Genomic DNA, 22,367 nt, shown 5'->3' on the forward strand with positions numbered 1-22,367 from the left:
ATTCCACTCTCAGATTTTAAGAATATGACTATTTTAGGTGCCTCATTTAAGTGAAATCATGCAATATTTGTCTTTCTGTGACTGATGTATTTTGCTTAGCATAATGTCCTCAAAGTTGTTGCATATGGCAGAGTTTCCTTCATTTTTAAGGCTGCATAATATTCCATCGTACGTGTATACCACATTTTCTTTATCCATTCATCTCTTGATGGACAGTTAGGTTGTTTCCATACCTTAGCTATATGAAGAGTGCTGTAATTAACTTAGGAGTTCTAATATCTCTTTAAGATCCTGATTTCAATTCTTTTGTCTATGTAACCAGAAGTAGGATTGCTGGATCTAATCCTATTTCTAACTTTTTGAGGAACCTCCACACTGTTTTATATAGCAGCTGTACCATTTTGCTTTCAATCAACAATGTATAAGGGTTCCAATTTCTTCTCTTCTTAGCCAACACTTGTTGCCATTTATTTATTTATTTATTTATTTATTTATTTATTTATTTATTTATTTTGGGGTGCAATGGCCATTCTGACAGGTGTGAGGTAATATCTCATTGTGGTTTTGATATGCATTTCCCTAATGACTTTGTGACATTGACCAGTTTTTTTTCATATATCTGTTGGCCATTTGTATGTCTATTTAAGTCCTTTGTTTATGAATTGTTCTCTTGACCTTGGTGAACATCTTTATGAGAGTCATTTTCAAGTTCCTGTCAGGTAAATCATATAATTCTGTTTCATTAAGGTCCATTTCAGGAGAATTAATTTCATCCCTTTGTTGGAGCATCTTTGCCCAATTGTTCTGTGAAGAGATATGTTTCCAAGAATCTGTTTTCCTTGAACTATTAATGGAGTTTTGATTGTCTTTATGTGATCAACATAGTTATTAATTTCATATTGTATAAAAATTCAGAAATCCTGTAGGTCTTTCAAATTAAATTAAATTTTTCTAAAATGTAATGATGTTTAAGCCATTAAACATCATTCAGAAAGGTTGTTATGCAAGTTAATGAGAAAATCCATTAAGTGTAGCTTCTGATATCCATTCATCTGGTAAAAAATTGTATATTTAGGATGTTTTAGGCTGCAAATCTCAGAAGACCCAAATCAAAATGGCTTTTATGTTGGTAAAAATGTATGATCTCACATAAGAATTCTAGGTGAACTAACACAATATAGGATTGACAAATCAAGCTCACATAAATCAGAGATCTTCCATAATATTGAGATTTACTAATAATGTTAAGGATAATGGCAACCAAGAGTCTCAGACAAAGATGATGGTAGACTTAAAAGAAAGCTCCTTATGTTCATTGTTTTCACATTAGACATAACCATTCTGGTCCAGAATTATTGATAAAATATTCAAGTTAGTTGAGTGGGTTATTACCTTACACAATTGGGTAAGCATTTAATATATTAAATATCTCTGTTTTATTCTTTTGGAGAGCTTTAAATGTTATATAGTTTCCCCAGAGTACCATTTCACATCAATCTAGATTTCAATTTATTTATAGTAATCCTTTACTAGGACTATCCTACTAATAGAACTCTGTAGAGCAAGTCTTTTCCTCCTAGTAAACATCATTAGTCTATTTCCTGAAGTTCCTATTGACAAGGAGGTTAAATTGGGTCACATTTTTTTTTTTCTTTCTTCTCACAAGCATGCTTCTCAGTGAAGGGAGTGAATGGATCACTGGCTATGTTCTCAACTCACAAAAGATACAGGGTTCAAGGTTGATTAATTCAGTGGTTCAACAACATTATTGAGGACCCAGGTTCTTTCCACGTTTCAGCACTACAATCTTTGGGTTATAGCTATTGTTCTTAAACTATTTTTCTCATGGTAGCAAGATGGTTATAGTACAAAAAAGAGGATAAAAAGGTAAGTTTTTACTCATGCCTCTTTTAACAGCAGGTATCTTGATAATATAATTCCATAAATTCATCATTTTAAAGTATAAAATTGGTGATTTTTAGTACATGTCATGGTTGTCAACCATTACAACTACCTAATTTTAAAACACTTTTATCACCTCTCAAAGAAACCTCATTCTAATTGTACAAGTTTTGTACTTCTTTTATTAAATTTACACCTAAGTAATTATCATTTTGATATATTTTAAGGGGAATTGCTTCCTTAATTTCATGTTCCAAATGTTCATTTCTGATTGCTAGTATGTAGAAATACCATAGAGTTTTGTATTTTGACACTGTATCCTGCTACCGTGCTGAACTTATTTATTAGTTCTAATAGAATTTTTGTGGATTCATTGGAATTTTCTATACACAAGATCATGCCATCTGATAGAGATAGTTGTACTTCTTTCTTTCTTATGTGGATGCCTTTTATTTGTTTCATGATTGTCTTTACTAGAACCTTTAGTACAAAGATGAATAGAAGTGGTGAAAGCAGACATTCTTATCTTTTTCCTGATCTTAGAGGCAAGCATTTAATTTTTCATCATTAAATAAGATTCTAATTGTGTATTTTTCACTGATGATTTTTATCCATTCAAGGAAATTCCCCTCTATTACTAGTTTTCTGTGTTTTATCAAGAAAGGGTGTTGACTTTTATCAAATACTTTTTTCTGTATCTATTGACATTATCATGTGATTTGGGTCCTTCATTCTATTAATTTGGTGTATAACATTAATTGACTTTTACAGCTAAACAAACTTTCATTTTTCAACTCCAGAATTTCTGTCTCACTTCTCAGGTTATATTGCCAGGTTATGTCACATGCTCACTACACTGGGACTGGAACTGCTGTGATTAGTTTAGACAATTCAAGATTCATTCTCTTAGCTCTCCTGAAATTTATAACCACCCAATACCTGAACAAGATTATAATTCTTATATCAAGTATTCAGAAAGAAGGAACAATTTATGGGTAGCAAATCAAATAAGCCACAGAATTTGAAACACACATTACTATATAGAAACTTTATTATTTTTAAACTTCACATCTTTATATAGGCATAACATGGTACATTTAGTACTCCTGCATTGCCAGAATATTGATCTTACTCTGTGTGATATAAAAATTATAATCAGTACTATCAGTAAGTAACATGGTTTGATGAATATAGTTTTGGACTTTTAGATATACAGCTTTATGATATATAAAAATATCCAGGTAATACTGGATATTTATATCAGAAAATATTTTAGCTAATTTCTAAGTCCATACTTGTTCATTGGATAGATTTTTTAAAAAATATGCAATTACTATAAATTTTTAAACCAGTTAGATGAGTACCTTAAGAATTCTGGCCTCATATGTTAGTTATAAATTTTCAAAAATGCACAACTATAAAAAAAGTTATTTAAAAAACTTTTTGCAGTAATCATATTTTACTTGTTCCAGGATAAATGATATTATTTCTCAGTGCTTAATGTGGGATAAAAAGATTTATCTTTGGAATATTCTTAGATACATTATCTCTAGGTTTTGTCTATTTCTTTTAAAAAATACAATTGTACTTTAAAATTGAAAAAGAATTCAGGTATCATCATTCCAAAGATGTGTGGAAAGAATGGGTTAGTAATAAATTATCTTTTGATAGTTAATTATACACTGGACTTTTTTAACCCTCCATCGGGCACTACTGATCTCACAGATTCATTGCACACAAAGATGCCCCTATGAAATATATCTTTACTGTATTAAGTCACAAATATGACTGGTGGTAGGTTACGGCAGAGGGGGAGGATATGGAAGCAATGAGTTATGAGCCTACAATTGTAGAATCATTGAACTGAATACTTAAATTAATTGTTAGATATTTGAAAATTTGTGTGCAATGAATCTGTGAGATCAGTTGCACCTGGCAGAAGGTTAAAATTAGTTAAGTATCATACATCGTAACCACATGAGTTTAAAAAATAATTTCCACATAAATTAAAACTTTTAAAATCACTAGAAGAAAATATAGCACAGTACCTTTATAACTTTCAAGCAGAAAAGAGTTCCATAAACAAAACAGAAAAATCATAAATCATGAAAGACATTAGAATACTTAACTACACAAAATGCATAATATCTGTGTACAAAAAATGAGAAAAATTAAAATAAGTGAAAGTTGGGAAATATTATATAGATATACATCTATGAAATAGAGATGATAATAAAAAGAAGTATAACTTGTCATGGTTATTGCCATCCTCAGCTTTCAGTGTGGTTTCAGAACTTGTTAGATGGCTATAGTTGGATCAAGACTAAACCTTCTCTTTGGATGTGGTTAATTCTTTACTGCATATTTCCCAAGCCCATGCAATCATCACTTTGTTTCCAGATTACTGCAAAGGATGAAAGTCTATCTCCCTGTTTCCCTTATATTCCCTAGAACCCATTTTATTAATACACCAAGAAGCCAAACATTTTTAAAAAATATGCAGTGGGTCAGTTCCCTTCCTTATTTAAAATGCCCTGTTGGCTTTTCATTACACTAAGAATCAAATCCAAACTCCTTTTCGTGGCCTTTGCCTTGATCTTTCAGTGTGCCGCCGTGAAGAGCATGCCTACTTGACATCGTCTTGTCCCATGAACCCCCAGGTATCTTGTATTCCATCCATTCTGTCCTTCTTTGTTCTTCTCTAAACTATCAAGATATTCTAGGTCCACCGATTTTTCATTTTTTCATCTCTTATGCTGGAAACACTTTTCCCCAGATCTTTGGATGGTTAACTTTTTTTCATTGATCAGATCTTAGCTTGAATGCTATAGCCCCAAGGAGATTTTTCTCTCACTCTGTCTATAGTAGTTTTCTTCCCCTAGTTATTTGTGGCCACGTTACCACCTTCTATTATTTTCATAACACTCATTATGAGCTGACATTGTTCTGTTTACTTTCTTAGTTATCTGTCTTTCTCTACTAGCATTGTGTCCTGAGAACAGTAACATTGTCTTTTTCTTTGGCCATAAGACAGTGGTTGGCACATAGCATTGTCTCAGTAAATATTTGTTAAATGGCTGGCTTGCTGACTGGCTCTTGTCTGCTGGTTTCTTGGCATTGATCTAGTTCCTTTCACTTTACATGGCATTTCATAAAGACAATGCTGTAATCTACATCTTTCACTCAAATCACTTTTCAGTTATACCTTTGATTCTGTGGTGTCAAATTAGATTTGTCAAAATTGTAAAGGCTATACTCATTTATACTCATTAACATAAGCAGAAATACTCATATTTCATACCCATTGAATATGTGAAATTTAAATATTCAGACTGACAATTAAAGGCTTCCAAGGATTTAAGCACTAAAATAAAGCTACAATGAAGACGATCATAATTTTGGTTTTCAAATGCTATGGTTTCTTAGTAAATTTTCGAGATATATTAAGAATTTAATTTTTTCAGCTTTGTTATGTCATAGGGTACTGCCTGCTTAGCTGCAAAGAGACACGTTTTTCTCTCAGTATATTTCAAGTGACATCTTTGATAGCTGCCATTGGGTCACTCAAAGCAGAACAGAAGTGTGCCTTATGCTATAGCTTCATTCCTGGGTGAGGAGTTTCCTAGCAGGCATGCTTCTCAGCAAACATCTAGACCTGCATACTAGAATGCATTCCACCTTTTATGACAGTTGTAACACATCCCATCTGTCTTTATAAAGGTTTTTTCCTCTTCATTAACTGTCAGTCAATTGGATGTAATAGATTCTTCTGACAAATATTATTCATAAGCAATACTCCACTGTAGTTTAGGTCAAAGGTGAACAGCTCACTTTTAAAATCATCAATGGCATTTTAAAAGGCGTTTGAGTTTTGAGAGCACAGTTCTTAGAATATACTTTATGAGTTCATCACTGGTCTTGTGGAGTTTAAAAGCAAACCATATTCAGTTCAATGATTCTACTATTGTAGGCTTATAAAATATTGTTCCTCAATTAAAAAAAGTAGTTTAAAGTATATGAAAGAAGGTGGTGTAGATATACTTTTATCAATCATTCTTTTTAATGTAAGGAATTTGGGAGTCTATAAATAAATTTATAAATTCATTAAAATCCACAGTATGTTTTACTTATCATGTTGTTCAAAAATGTTTTTTATTTCTGAGGTTCACAATTCTTCAGTTATTACAATAATTTAAAAGCACATATTTTTTAATTGAATTCAAGCCTTATTTTTTGCTAATGACTCACAAATTCATAATTTCACTTCTGTTATTTTACTTGAACTTTAGCTATATTTTTACCCAACAAGCTGTAGGACACTGAAATTATATTCTCCTCATGCCCCACCATGCCACAGTTTCCAAATAATAATTGTCTCATTTTTCCCCAAACAGGCTCTTCTACATAATCAGATTTCTTTAAGTGATTTCATTATTGTTTCAGTTTCCTGAGCTTAAAAATGTATTTTTCCTTCTTCTTATACTTCATTCCTTCCTCTTACTCTATAGCTAAAAAGCCTTATTAGAAATTCTCCACAATGTCTTAGGTTTATCCTTTACTCTCTAATCTCAGCTCATCACAGCAAACACCTAGATTACCTCCTAAAACTCCCATACTGGTTTTCCAGTTTATTGTTTGAATAGAGATAACATTTCATTGAACAGATATAAGATTATTCTTTTGTTCAAACATCTACCATTTAATCTGACCCCATTTATCTTTAGTTATTTTACCTTATCTATTTCTTTTTTTCTAAAAAGATACATACATTTATTAAAAGTTTAAAGGCATTTAGCAATTTATTAAAGTCAGAAAAATAAATTCTTAATATTCACTCTAGGAACCAAGAAGTCCCAGGAATTCAATTTCAAAGGATTTAGAAATAATTCTTTATAAAAAGTTTTAATATTACATTCTTTGTTAGACTGCTGCTTGGAGCACTTTTTGGTATCATTTCACCCCTGACCCATTGCCTTGATAAATTAGTCAGCAGTAGCACATGAAATTGTGGATAGATGAGAGACTCACATTCATATTTATCTAAATGTAGCAAATAGCACTATGTTTTGCATATAATGAAATGCAGGTGTTTTTACAATTCTTTGGAGCAATAAACCTTTTAGACTCTCATTTCCCCCAGTCAGAGAAGAGCCACTCATGTGTTTGTCTTATCACCTTTGAGTGCTTGTCAGGAGTTAAAACCCTGACTGAATCATCACCACAGGACTCCTTATATGAATGCAGGTGAAAATGTCTCAGAAGGTGCTTTACTCTGTTCTGTTCTTTCACATCTCAAATTCACTTGGCTGGTCACAGTTAGGCAGGCAGAAATGGGTTAAAAATTTTGGAACTCATGATAATTTTATTCACAAATAGGTGGAGAACTGTATTCATTTCTAATACGATCTCTACACCTCAGCTCAATTTGAGATGCTCACTATCTTCCTCTACCTTCTCTCTTCTTATAGCTACCTCTCTGCTGGGCATCAGCAGGCCTGTTACCAGGGGCCTGAGTGGGCACAGATCCTGCCAGGTCCCTGAACAGATGGACCAACTGCTCCATTGAGCAGGGCTAGAGTCTGGTCATGGGACTGCTTCTGGGTCTGTAGATCTCTGGCCTGGTAACAAGGGTACAAATGGATTTAGTTTCCACCTGGTCCCTGAGCATGCTTCTGCCCGGTCCATGGGTGGGTTTCTGGGTAGACAGAACTGCCTCTAGACCACAGTAGAGTGAGGCTGGAGCCCGGTCACAGAGCTGCTTCAGGTTCCACAGTTGGGTTCATAGTCAATGTGCCTGTTACCGAGGGCACCAATAGGCATGGGTACTCCCAGGTTCTTTGGTGGATCGGGCTGGTGGCAGGACTGTGTACAAGCAGGGCTAGAATTTAGTTGCCAGGATTACAAGGGTGCTTCCAGGTCCACAGGTGGGACATCCCTGGTGACAGGCCCGACATCGGGGTCCGCACCTGCCTTATCAAAGTGGCCCTCCTCAGTATTGAGTTCCACTGGGGTTTCTCAATCTTCTGTTTGGATCCCAAAGTCTGCCAAAAGGCCCTTTGGTTCGTGGGCGGCTGTCAGATTGTGTTCCTATGAGGGAATGAGGATGGGGGTCTTCTTATTCCACTTTCTTGCTGACATCACTCCCTATATATAATGTCAAATATTGTAGTGCACCAGTTTTGACTATTAAAGTTTTATGAGGGGAAATTATATTTTTAAAAAGAACTAGCTGCTTAACTGGAGCCTTATATTTACAGTTTATACTTTCTCTTTTAAAGTATCAACAACGGAATGGGTGAAAGTTGCCCTAAATTTGGAAGCTGGACATATGCCTTCCTCCTCCCATTTCTAAAATGTGTGCGTACTTTCTCTTCTGCCTCCTCTTTCTACCTTCTGGTCTTTTCCTTTCCTGTGATAGAATAGAAGGTGGGGATTGGAAGGAGAAGTACTTGTCTGAATTGGAGAGTCTGTGCTTCGTGGGATAAGACTGGACCAGCCTTCACGTGGCTCCATCACTCGTCAGCTGTTTGATGCTAGGAACTTTCTAACCAAGTTGAAGCTCATGTGTTCCCTTCTATTATTCTAAGTATAATATGGTCTACAGAGCAGGATTGTAATGAGGGCTAGAATAAGGACACATAGTAGGTATTCCCAAGTGTTCCAAATAAAACAATAGTGATTATTATTATTATTAGACTGGATTATAAAAATCTAGATTGGATTAGGAAAAGTTGAGGATTGTGACTTTTCAGATTGTGCTTGTATCTTTATTCAAGAAGGGCATTGAAGAGTTCCAATGTCACATGGTCCATCACCAGGATTTGAGGGGAAAGTACAATACAGAATTTACTTGGCTTTAAAATCTTTCCATCTTTCTTTCTGAATCTTCTCTTCCTCTTGTTCTCTTACCCGCTTCACATCTACTCAGTACTCTCATGTTCTTTGGCTAATTTAAGTTCATATCCCCTTGAGACCTATATTATTTCATTCTCCAAATGTATTTATTCCCCTCTCTACCTAAATTAGAATTCTCTTTTCCTGAATAGTATTACGTAGCAGTATGCCATCTAGGTAAGAAATAATTAAGATAAAGAGTAAGGAGAAATTTATTCCTCTTTTTTGTGAGGGAAATGCATATTTTAAAGTTGGTAGAAGAGGGTAAAGGGGGTCAAGTACATGGTGATGGAAGGAGAACTGATTCTGGGTGGTGAACACACAATGTGATACATAGATGATGTATTACAGAATTGTACACTTAAAACCTATATAATTTTACTAACCAATGTCACCCCAATAAATTTAATAAAAATTTAAAAAAATAAAATAAAAGTAGAACTGGGTAATTTATATGAATTGCTAATTGGTATATAAGTTTTAGGAGGAGTCTTAACTATTTTGCTGTCTTCTGGATTCATTATTCCCTTTTCCTTATTTCAGTTGATTTATGTCTATTATTAAAAAAAAATCTTCCAGCCTATAATTATATCAGAAATATTTGTCTGCTTCTCACATTATTTTCAAAGCTTTGTTCTTGGTTCAAATGCCGTGTTTCATAGTTTGATCATTTTTAGAACAACCAGTGTTTTTTTCCTACTGTTTCTCTGATTTATTATAAAAATCCACCATGGTGGTCTAAGTAGTCATGCTACCTTGAACAAATTCATCTTTATTTGAATTCCAGAGATTTGTTTTTAGTACAGTGTTCAAAGTTTTCCTGTTTAACTTTTGAATTTATGAGGTATACTATTAATTAAGTGTGGTTCATCTTTTATATGGTTAGAAATTTTAAAATGAACTGTGATCTTTAAAATTAAAGAAAAGCAGTGAAAAGTAAAAAAAAAACAAAAAAACTTTTCAAAGCTCAGAATTGCAGACTTTAAAATCTTAGCAAAATCAAGTTTCTTATTTTTCACAAAACCACACATTAGTAAGATGAATAAAATGATATATTTTCAAAGAATATTTGCTTTTACACAGGTGAACAAGTGACATGGATTGGGTACTATGGCTTGGTTTATAACCTGGTGAAAATGTCATGGGAACTTCGGGGAGATGAGGAGCAAGATGGACTCAGAAACTTAATATGGCAAACATTACAGAAAACAAAGGATCATGAGAAAGATGGGCGGATCCATAATGCAATAAATATAGCTAAGGTAAGATGAAACACTTGGCAAGTTGGTACTTCTATCAGCAGGAAGCATTAGCCCTTTCTAAGGAGAAAAGAATGTCCACATTCAGTGAGCATCAGTGACTAGCAGTTGAGAACACGATTTTTAAAATTTAATGCTGACCTATTTTTAGTTACAGATAAGAGGGCAGGCAATCTTCTGATTAAACAGCTTGAGGAGAGGAGTTGATTTTGGGGAAGAGTAAATGTTCGGCTTTGGGCTTGCCTTTGAGAAGCAGTTATAAGTATGCTGACCATGCATTCCAATTTGCAAAGGTCAGCCTGGGTCTGCGCCTAACTTTCCAGCTTCCTTATTAGCAGTAGATTAATTCACTCTCAAAAGAGTTGCTCCACTTGGATAATAAATTATTTAGTTTTCTTAGTTACATTTATACTTTTTTTTTCTTTTCAACATTAGACAACATAAATTGTAAATCTGGACTCACTAGCACTAAAGTCATTTTCTTTAAAGTTAAAAATGTATTGTACAAGTTTTTTCGGATTTTCTAGTTCTACATGAAGGACAATATACAGAGTTTTCTTCACATTTAATGAAAATCATGAAATTAGCTACTTTTCATAAAATACAAATATGATTTCCTAGTAATGCTGTATCCATGTGGCATCCTATGATATTTCAAAACTCCATCAAACAGTTTTTTCTTTTCTATGTCTTATTTTGAGCCAGGATAAATTGTCATCCTAAAATACACTTTTTCCCTCTCACTGAAAGTTTGCGGTTTTTTTCTAGTTACCACAGATGCAATTATCCCAACACTCTTAATATCCTGTTTTCCAATAATAATAATTATAGATGTGAATTAATGTTAACAAGTAAGAGGAGCAAATAATTAATCCACTCTCCTAATTGATTGTCAAAGCATTTGGGTGGGTCATTATTGGCAACACAGAGGACCTGTACACTCAAGATTCTTAGTAGAAAACAAAACCTTAAACTCTGCTTTTTAAACATCTGATTTGGAGTATGGAGGTCTATGTAAAAACATGTAGTCCATCCTTTTCTCTTGATTTCTAATATTTTTTTCATGGAAAAAGACAATCAGAGAGCTGCCTACTTGAACTGCATTGTTTTAGATTTCATAACTTTCTTTTATGCAACTATGCTTTGACTTAGTCCTTGGTTTTGGATAGAGGAGCACAGAAAGAAAACAAAAAGCAAAGACATTTATTGTATCTATTATAGTGGTGACTACTATATCACCCAGTATTGCCTTTATTAGGATATAGGAAATAAATTCTCCTTAGTTTCATGTACTCTTTCAACCTTATTACTGATTTTGTATAAGCGGTTTGCTGGAATTTAAAAAAATGTGAGTCAAGTTTTTGTCTAGTTTCTAGTAGAAATAGAGAATGCTATGTATCATCTCACCCAGTCTTATTATTTTCTTTTTCTGTTTCCATGGCACTTTCAATTATTTATGTTATTCTCTGGTTTTGTATCTATTTTTATATGCCACTTCACATCTCAAATGGATTATAATGCAAGTAAATAAGTCAACTCAAATTTGTCATTTCTATAATTAGAATTCTATTTATATGCCTGTTTTCAGGGCTAATCATTTGGTATCAGGTAGGTTTCTTTCTTCAAAATTTTAGTACATATCTTTAGATAATTACATTTGAAATTCATAAGTCAGTTAATCAGAGATAGAAAATATTTTTTAGATGCTAGAGCCAAATAAGTAAAGACCTTATTACTCAAGCAGTCAGCACTGAGAATAAAAGACTAAGCATAAGTATAACCACTACATGTGCTAATTAGTTTTCAGTGCTTAGTAAGAAGACTTCTAAAGGATGCTTTCATTTACTTTGAATAGTAAATGTGTGGGGAAGGCAAGTTTCCCTCAGAGAAAACCTAAATTAGAAATGTCAAAAAGCAATTATATTAATTTAGGCATAGTACATATTTAATATAAGAAATAAGTTTTAATTTGCATCAGATGGATTAAATGATACAATTCACTATAGACCTGTTTTATATAAAAGTTAGTTGAGATAGATAGAAACATTTAGATTATTAAGCAATAAAATATATGATTTATGGATATAAATGATAAAGTATCTTGCTGGTGACTCTGAAATATTACTTAATTTAGTTTGAATTCCCTTACTTAATACTAAGATACTACAAGTATATAAAGAAATTATATAAAAGCTTTCACCAAAGTCAGTAAAAAATATGAAATACATTATGTATATATTGAATACTAAGTCTATTTTGCTGAATTCTATGGAAGAAAAAAATGGAAGTCCAAAAAATGACCTTTACACAATAAATTTTACTGTCTAGTCTAGAAGACACATTCTCCAAAAATAGATAAGGAAAAATACAAATGGAATATTATATATGTGGCTAGCCACATCAAAGTTCATGGCACACAATGAGAGTTTAGATAAATGTTTGGTCTCTAACTTTTTTCTTATATCAACGAAGAATAAATTATTGTCACCTTTAAGTAGTATTTGAGCTGGAAACTTAAATGATAAGTTACATTAAATGATTCAAGGGGCAGGGTCAAAGAGCATCGTTTAGATAACGAAATGTCATGAGGTGAGCAGAAATAAGAATAGTGTGAGGGAAAGCCAGGGTCTACTTCGGGAAGAAGTTTTGGATTGTATAGGCATTAAATTTGAAAGGGATATTTGAGTTACAAACTAAAGTTTTAGAGACTTAGAGATGGTTTCCTAAAATAGAGATGCTAAGTAAAGAATTAGTTTTGGAAGAAAATTGCTCATTCTTTTTGAATTTTAATGGTTTGGTAATTTATATGGATAAAATTCAGGTATCCAATTTCTTATATCTTTTTAAAATAATGAAGTATTGCTTTGGAACTTGTGGTAGATTGTTAGTGTAATTGTGTCCAATTTATTCAAGGCTCCGTATATCCACATCCTTGCATCATTCCGTTCACACTGAAATTCTAGGCTTGACCGTGTGACTTGATTTGGACCATGAGACAATTCCAATGTTATACAAGTGGAGATTTGAAAAATGCTTACACATTGGTGTCTGCCCTCTCTTGTTCTCTTGGGATCCTGTAACCACTATGTGAATAAGCCCAAGTTACCCAGTTGGGAGATGAGAGACAGCATGGCACAGAGACAAGCCATCTTAGCTGATCCTCTGCAACTCCCAAGACCACTCAGTGCCCAGCTGACCCAACAGCTGATCACAGACACGTGAATGAGATCTGAAAGCCCATTTTGTTGTACTCAGCTCAAACTGCTGACCTCTGGAACTATGGACTAAATATATGGTTGTGTAAAGCTTCTGAGATTTGAGGTGATATTTTTACATAGTAAGAGTTTTCTGATTGAGAGCTGCAGAAATGAGATTTGAATCTGCTACATTGTTCAATATACTTGTAAATGTTTATTTTTTCATATTTATCATTTTTAAAAGGCAATAAAAATAGCTAAGATATGTTGGACATTTACTGTGTGCCATGTGCTAAGCATTTTACATACATTAATTATTTAATCCTCATAAAAGCCATAATATATATGAGTTATGATGGTCTTCATTTTACAGATGAAGAAAATGAAACTTTTAAATGAGGACAGTAAAACTTTTTTAAAGGTGAAGTAATTTGCCCATGGAAAATAAATTACATTGTTTGATTTTATGTTAAATAATCATTGCATTCCTAGAATAAAACCACTTGATGATGATGTAATAACCTTTTAAATAATGCTATATTTGCTCTGATACTATTTCACTTGAGATTTTGCATCCAGGTTAATGGATGCAATAGTCCCATGATTTATATTTCTCATAATGTTTTCTATAATGTAAGGTTTTGTATCAAAGTTATACTGAAGTAACAGAATGAATTGAGAAGTGATTATCTCTTTTTTCCATTCTCTGGAAGATTTTGTAATATTGTCATAAATTCTTCCTTAAAAATTTTGTAGAATTCATAAGTGAAACTGCTTAGTCATGGATACTTATAGAAAGATTTTTAATTGTGGAAAAGTTTCCACACTTATATGCCTTCTTAGGCTTTATTTTTCCTTCTATCAGTTTTGGTATCTTTTATTTTAGGAGTTTGTCCATATCATCTGCATTTTAAAAGATATTTTATAAAATTGCTCACATCCTTCTGTGATATTTTAATGTGTTTAGAATATGTCATGACATTCTGTCCTTTATTCTTGACTCTTCCTATTTTTGTCTTTGTTTTCTTTTTTAATCTATAATGCCAAGGGTTTATGAACTTCTTTATCTTTTGAAAAATAACCTTTGATTCTCCTGATACTGATACTCTGTTATCTTTTCTTCATTTCCTTAACATCTGATATTAATTTTATATTTCCTTTTGCTAAGTACCTTGCATTTAATATATTGTTCTTTTAAAAAATATTGAACTATATTACTTGTCATTGAATTGTACCATTTTTCTTTTCTAATATATGATTTTAACACTTAATTTCCTTCTACACATAATTTTAGCTCTATCCTGAAAGTTGTGGTAATACTATTTTAATTATCATTCAATTCAAAAATTTCTAATTTTTACTATTATTTCCATTTTGAACCATGGGTTATTGAAATTTATGGCATAATGTCCACATGTTTGGAGATTTTGTTATGCTTGATTTTAATTTCTAGTTCAATTTTGCTGTGCTCAATGACAATAGTCTCATCCTTATAAAATGTTCTTTATAAAAAGTGTAACTTTCCTATTATAAATATAACCACAGTAGTTTTCTTTTATTAGGGTTCTTTTGAATAGATATTTTTGATTACATGGTATATTTATTTCTATCTTTTTATTTCAAACTCATTGAATCCTGATATGTAAATCTCTTTGGAGAAGCAGAATGTTTGTAACCTGAAAATTATTTTCCTTACATTTGGACCCTTATTCTATTTATACTTAATATCATTGCAATATATTTGTGTTTATTTTGGCATCTTATTGTTTACTATTCTATTTGTATTTTCTCTTCTTTGTTTGTCCTCTTTCTTAAAAAAATCTATTTGTGCCTCTTTGGGAAAGATTTTTTTTTAATTATTATACCATTTCATCCCACTCCCTTTGTTTGGTGATTACACATTCTTTTACTTGTTACCCCAGATGTTACAAAATGAATCCTTGAATTATTGAAGTCTAATGTAGAGATTTTATATTTTCCTGGACCATTAAGTGGTCTGATAATATTTTAATTCCATTAATTTCTCTTTACATACACTGTCTTCCTATTGAGTAATTTGATTGTGTGTGTGTATATATCTGGATGTGTTTATGTGCATGTTTTGTATTTAGATATCAATATATTAGTATTGTTTTACTAATTTACCCACATATTTACATGTTTTTTTTTTTTAGATTTACCCACATATTTACATGTTTCTATCTTTACTTCTTGAATGTCTAATCTTCTATATGGAATTATTTTTTTTCTGCTCAAAGAAAACCCTTTTGTATTTTTTTCAGGTATATCTACTGGTGGATAATTCTGTCAGTTTTCACTTAGTTGAAAAGGTTTTTATTCAATTTGATTTTTAAGGATAGTTTTATTGATTAAGAACTCTGTTGATATAGATATGGCATAAATTTAAACGTGTAATCAATTCCTCTGTTTATTCTTCTTCTAGCCAGTGTTTTTCCTTCCATATTTTAATGACTTTGGTCATAAAGTTGTTTTTGTTTTTGTTTTCTCAAATTATTAGTTGGTATATTTTTTATGTCAAATTGCATAATAACACATCTATACTAGGTTTCAGTAGTAACAATGTTAAACTAACTCCCTTATAGTCTCCAAACCTAATTTTTCAAAAGACCGAAGTGATTAGCGTCTGTGTAGTCTTCAGTTGTTCTCTGTCATCCCTGTGCTTATAACTCTGTTCAGTTACTTCTGTGGGATCTTCTAACTTTTCTAATTTTTATTTTCTAACAGCTGAAACACATTTTCTTTTATGCTGAATTTCTTTGAGGAAAATAATACTCATTTATTTAAGATTTTAAAAGCTACCTTTAAAAATATATTTTTATTAAAATATAGCTAACATACAATATTGTATTAATTTCAGGTGTACACAATAGTTATTCAATATTTGTATGTCTTAAGAAGTGATCACCATGGTAAGTCCAGCAACCATCTGACACCGTACCACACTATCACAATATTGCTGACTATATTCTCTTATGGTATAGATTACATCCTCATGACTTATTTGTTTTATACCTAGAAATTTGCACCTCTTATTCCCCTTCACCTTTTCTCCCCCTTTTTAAAATTTTCAATTATAGTTGACATTCAATATTATTTTATATTAGTTTCAGGTGTACAGCATAGCAGTTAGACATTTGTATGTAATTCATGGGGATGTAAAGTACAGCACAGGGGATATAGTCACTAATATGGTAACAACTATGTATTGAGCCAGGTGGATACTAGACTAGTCAGGGGGATCACTTTGTAAGTTATCTTAAAGCTACTTTCTTAAGCGAGTTAATAATGGTACTATAGAATAAGTTAAACAACTAAACATAACACATATAAATAAGACAACGCAAAACAATTTCAAAAGAAAGCACATTTGGAAAAAAAAGAATGAGCACATTTGGTCTATAGGTTTAATATGTTAGAGCAAATATTGTGAATTTACTAAAATTATACTTTCTTGTATGGAATAGTCTGAATACTTTCTGTATCTGTTATCTTTACAGGTGTGTTTAGTTTTACAGTAAAACATGAGCACGATAAACTCAAATTTTCCTTTGGGGGGGAAAACCTGTTTACAGTACTAAAACTGCAAAGGTTAGTTATTTATCCCTAAATGCCCTTAGTTTTTCTTAATAACTTGCTAACTCCCGAATTCCACTGAACCAACATATTATTGACCTTTTTTTTATTATTGACTTTTGATACCTCTGGGCAATGAGTTTTATGGTATGAAATAGCTAGAAGCTTTCTTTTACAGTGCTGAAAAGCTCTGTCTAAAGACTAAAAACGTCTGAAGACTTTTAGGTGTTGCCTCACTGCTCAACGTAAATAGAGAATATCTAAAAAAACAAAAAACTAAAAAAAAACCTATCCAGTGAAGGCTAGTGTCTCAGATGCTTTGATATAAAATAAAATACGTATTCCACACATTTCAGTTAATGCAAATAACTGTTTATAGCAAAATCTTTATTTTTTTCATTCTGTTCCTAACACCTTGGACCCAGAACCTTTCTTCATGTAAGGTAATCATCATTTATTACCTACAGAGTGAAACATAGCCTTAATTATCATGTATAGCAGGAAGGATTTATTTTATAAGAGTTGAATATACTTGAACTTTTAGAAAATTAAGTAGACTTTTCTCTTTTTATACTTTAAAAATAATTATGTAATTCATATGATAAGCTATTGAATTTAATGAATACAAGTTTGTAATTAATACCTCAATTTCTCCATATCACAGGTAAGTCCATTACTAACTATATTATGTACCCTCATGTTTTGTATGTTTTTAAAAAATCCATTATAACATTCTACCATCTACAATTCTTGTTATCTGTTCATAAAATTTGATGCTTAATGGAGACTAGAGACGAGATATTTAATAGCATATTTGAAATAAAAAACAATTCTAAATAGATCCCTAAACATGAGCCTTTCAACTGACAAATTCAATATAAACCCAACTGTTGCCTGAGTATTTGGGAACAAAATCAAAAATTGTCATATACTCACAGTTGCATAATAAACAAATGTTAATTGATGTGCTTTGTTTGAAATATTTCCAGGGAGACTTGCAATGAGCAAGGCTCTTCTGTATAGGCAATTCAGCAGCATATGTTGGCACATCTAGGAAAAGTCATCATGTATAAATGCTTTATGCCATCTGGTATATGACCTAAAATATCAAAAAGAAATATGTACAGCTAAAATGAATATGTGACTTTATTCAGAGCACCTTTGACTCATCAGGTAAAGCACTTTGTGTTTAACATTTCATAGTGAGATCTTTAAAATAAAATTTGTTTTTATTCTTAATGATATTTCCATACTCCTAATGTACTCTATAAAGCAGCAAAATAGAATAAACAACACTATTAGTCTCTATTCTCCCAGTACCTATCTCTCTCCTCCTCCACAGATGCCTCTTCTTTTGACATAAATGGAAACTGAGTGTGAAAAAAGGAAATGTGTTTTTGGAAGAATGTAGACCTTTTAAATACTTATCAATAGAATCCCAATGTGACAGATACATTGTTTTACAAGAACAAAAACATTTGCAGAGCTTTTATAACACATCAGGCACTGTGCTAAGCATCTTACATGTATTAACTCATCTAAACCCCATACCTCTCCCACCACCATCTTCACCCATACAGATGGGAGATCTGAATCTAAACAGGATTAAAGTAAATGACTGATGGTGGATACACCTATGAGTGAGTTTAACCCAAAGGCTTGCCATCTCTACTATGCCATGCTCTCTCCAAAATTAAATATAAACAAGGAATTAACATTTATTGAAAAATTATTTGCATGTCAGACACTATGCAAGAAACGACATTCAATTTTTGTGTTTAATCTTTACAGTAACCCTGTAAAAGAGAGTATTATGATCAATCCATTTTAGGAATAAGGAAACATGCTGAGAGAGGTTAAGTAACTTACACAAGATCTCACAATAGTAAATTGGAAAATGCGATATTCCCAACTAGTCCCTTTCTTAATCTATTGCATCAGTCATTCTTACACTTTAATGTGTATATTGGAGTAGGGCATTAGATTCTGTATTTATACCATGCTCCTAGGAGGACATGACAATAATGGTCTAAGGACCATATTTTATTAGCAAGGAGTTGTTCATGCTGTCCTCCTTTGTGAGATTTTATAACTCCTGTAAGCTAGTGGTCTTCTGAGACTACCAATGAGTCACTTATATTTAAATTTTGAGTTTTAAAGAAAAAAATTATCATTTTTTTCCACATACAAATTAAATATTCCCAGCTCTAAGATTACTTAATGATAGGTGGAGAAAAAAAATGAGAGACAGCAAGAGATGGAGACAGGATTTGCTGCAAACTGTACTGCAGTGGCTTAACATCCTATTTCTTTCTCTTATTCTCTCATGTCAAGGGTAGTGTGAGTTAGCTTAAATTATGATATGTTTGTTGCATTTCCCTAATAGTGATGGAAAATTCAGAACTCTGGAGAGGTTGTTCTTTTCTTTTGTATTGCCACTACATTATAATTCTTTGGGGGAATGTCCCCTTGTGCTGACTTAACTTTCTCCCTGATAACATATATTAATGGTGGTTTATACCATCTTGATGCCCAGTACAAAGACAAGCTCCTGCATATGGTTAGAATATCATGAGAGAGATCTATCCTTCAAGAATACCACTTTACAAATTTCAATACTAAATCAGTAAAATTAACATAGGTGATGGAAGGAGAACTGACTCTGGGTGGTGAACACACAATGTTATATATAGATAATGTATTACAGAATTGTATACCTGAAACCTATGTGATTTTACTAACTATTGTCCCCCTAATACATTTTAATTAGAAAAAAAAAAGATGGAGTTTGAGGTAATGTTCATTGTCTGGCTAAAGAGTAGGAAATTCATGAATTTGGAATTAAGAAATGGTCATTAATATTTTGTGTTCATCTACTTCCAAGAAGTATAGACTTCTATTTATGCATAGTTGGCATTTAAGTCACTGAATTGTAACATTAGAATAATGGCTTTAAGAGAAAAAAGTAAGACTCTAAAAAAAGATTACTATGGAAGTATAATCGTGATCCTATTTGATACATTTGCTGATATGAAAGTGACATCACACAATTATTTTCAGCATAGCAGAGGTTGGGTCAGGTCTTCTCTGGGTTGGTGGCTGGTGGAGCTGCTAAGGCTGGAGGACTAGTGCTTTTAGTTCTGGAAGCCCTGAAAGGAACTGACCCCTGCTGAGCACACTGCTAGACAGATCCTTGTTTGTCTTCTAAGTTAACCTCACAAAGTCATGAAAGAAAGTTACATCTCCATGTCACAAGTGAAAAATGAAATGGAACTAAACTAAACACAAAACATAGTCCTGGAGAGGCTAATTCAATTTCCCAGGTTTACATTCTTAACTAGTAAGGAGAAAAGCCAGACCTGGTTTCAGATCTTTCTAACTGCAAAGCCCATGTTATTTCCTGGCTACTCTCTACAGGAAGACAAACAAACAAACAACCAAAACCCTTTATACATCAGGCAACGATGCATTTGACCAAAATCTGAAACTACATTTTCCTGAGTTGAATGCCTTGGACATCAATGGGGTTGAAAATTTCTTGGCATTACCTGGGCTTTTAACCAGGGAACCATCATGAAAGGTGGGAATGCTTTCATTTTACTTCTTGAGAGAGAGCTGCCTTCTGGATCTACAACCTGTCCAGCTTGGGAGGGAAGAAAGCAAAGGGGGAACCAAATGAGACATGAGGAAAATAGCATCAAGATTCTATAATGCAGGGAAATGCTATGCTGGAAACAATGTATTTCATCTGAAGTTGTGTCATGAGAAGACATTATTTTTGTTGGTCCATTCGTTTACTCACACAATTATTCATTCATCACTGTTTTAGTAATAGAAGAGCTCGGACTAATATGTTTGTGTACTGCTATATGTTGTTATTGATTTTGAAGTAGTTTTTCTGATGAAAAACTCAGCCATGGAAGCTAAGCAGAATAAACAACCCAGGTACTGTGATTACCATTTTACAGATGAACCTGCAGACTTTGAGAAGTTAAATAGTGTCCTCAAAGTCACAACAGCTGCGAGGTGTCCTAGACACAGTTCAATTTGTTGTTTCAAATTGAATGTCGTTTCCGTGATTTCCAAGGAGTTAATAAGCAAGACAGATACCTGGGGATACTATAAACATAATTGTATACTGATTCCAACATCCAGAGATAATGAAATCAAAGATATTTTAAGAATATATATATTTCAATGAGGAATCAAGTTCTTTTTCCAAAACAGTAAAATTTGGGTTCTCTTTATAAATTTATGAAATTTATAAATTTCAATATTAATTTTCTAGCATTTTGAGCCTATTTTGAGTCTTCATTTCATTTTTTGCTGTTTACCTACTTGCATGATTTTCACCTTATTCTTTTTATTTATTTTATTTTATTTTTGCATGGTATTCCTCCCCATCCTCTATGGCTTTCACAGTAACCATCCTCACTTAACCTGCCTTTTGCTACTTGCCTCATTGCTTTAACACTTTATTTGGTTTCAGTCTCTACCATGAGATTATTCTCATTATTTTCCACTATAACTTTGTCTAAATAATATAATGGTCAATCTTTATACAGTAATTTCACTGAGCCAAGCCTGATCTTGGAATCCTAAAGAAGTTAACTTAGATAGTCATATGCAGAACAACATATTCCACTCCTTGTTTTACTTTAGGATCGATAGGCATATAAAATGAATCCTGAGTGACTGATAATGAGTTGTGTGGAGATGGATTATATTGAACAAAAAAATGTAAAAGCTTAAATGAAAGCAGGCAGCATCCAATTTATTTATGACAGAAAATTCCTAATATAAACCTATTGTGGATATTTTAAAAAGTATAACATGTGACATTTTGAAACTTACATCTTCATTTATTATTACTGATTCCAGCCAAGGAAAATATGCCTTCAGTCATTTCAAAAGAAGATGTAATTAAAAATCAGTTATGGACATTATTGAACATAAAAAGGAAAATACAGAAAATAGTGCTTTCCTGAGTAAAGATTGCATAAATATTGTGGTATTTTTGTGTTTTATTTATTTATTTATTTATTTTGTTTTTTGTTTTTTTTAGCTGAGCCATCCTGCTACCTGTTGGCAGCTCAGCGGCTGCTCAGCTCGGGCTGGACTCGAACCGCTGTTGCTCAGAGCTCAAACTCTTGAGTGAGCTCTTAACCAACTGAGCCACTCAGCCAGCCCCTATTTATTTTTTGATATTAGAACATATTCAATTTAATCTAAGTTTAAATCTAAATCCTAGAGCATTTTCAATGTAAGCTAAATACAAAGTCTTTTTTGTTTTTAACTTAACACAAATTTTGTTCTGTAGAAATTTTCTGTTGACTTCAAGAGAGTTTAGAGTATGCAGAGCAATGAAATACTTATTTAGTAGAGCATTTACATTTCTTCAACTGCTTGCTTAATTTCTTATTAAATAAATATTATAAATGCTTATGGAATACTTGTGGGGGAAGTGTACAAATTTAAAAGAGATATGATGTCATGTAATTTTCAATATTTTAATTTCAAA

At 32.4% G+C, this 22,367-nt stretch overlaps 1 protein-coding gene across 1 annotated transcript in view; it reads left to right on the forward strand.

The window, feature by feature from the left end:
* Positions 1 to 22,367, forward strand: part of TMEM232 (transmembrane protein 232) — a gene marked incomplete at its 5' end in the record, with an annotated part of 164,157 nt that overhangs the window by 58,415 nt on the left and 83,375 nt on the right. The window contains one exon of the mRNA XM_019624105.1: positions 9,880 to 10,058. Within this exon, the coding sequence (XP_019479650.1) occupies positions 9,880 to 10,058 (179 nt within the window). The remainder of the gene's footprint in view (positions 1 to 9,879; positions 10,059 to 22,367) is intronic.

The sequence above is a fragment of the Hipposideros armiger genome, unplaced genomic scaffold, assembly GCF_001890085.2.
Source record: "Hipposideros armiger isolate ML-2016 unplaced genomic scaffold, ASM189008v1 scaffold_579, whole genome shotgun sequence".
NCBI classification, from domain to species: Eukaryota; Metazoa; Chordata; class Mammalia; order Chiroptera; family Hipposideridae; genus Hipposideros; species Hipposideros armiger.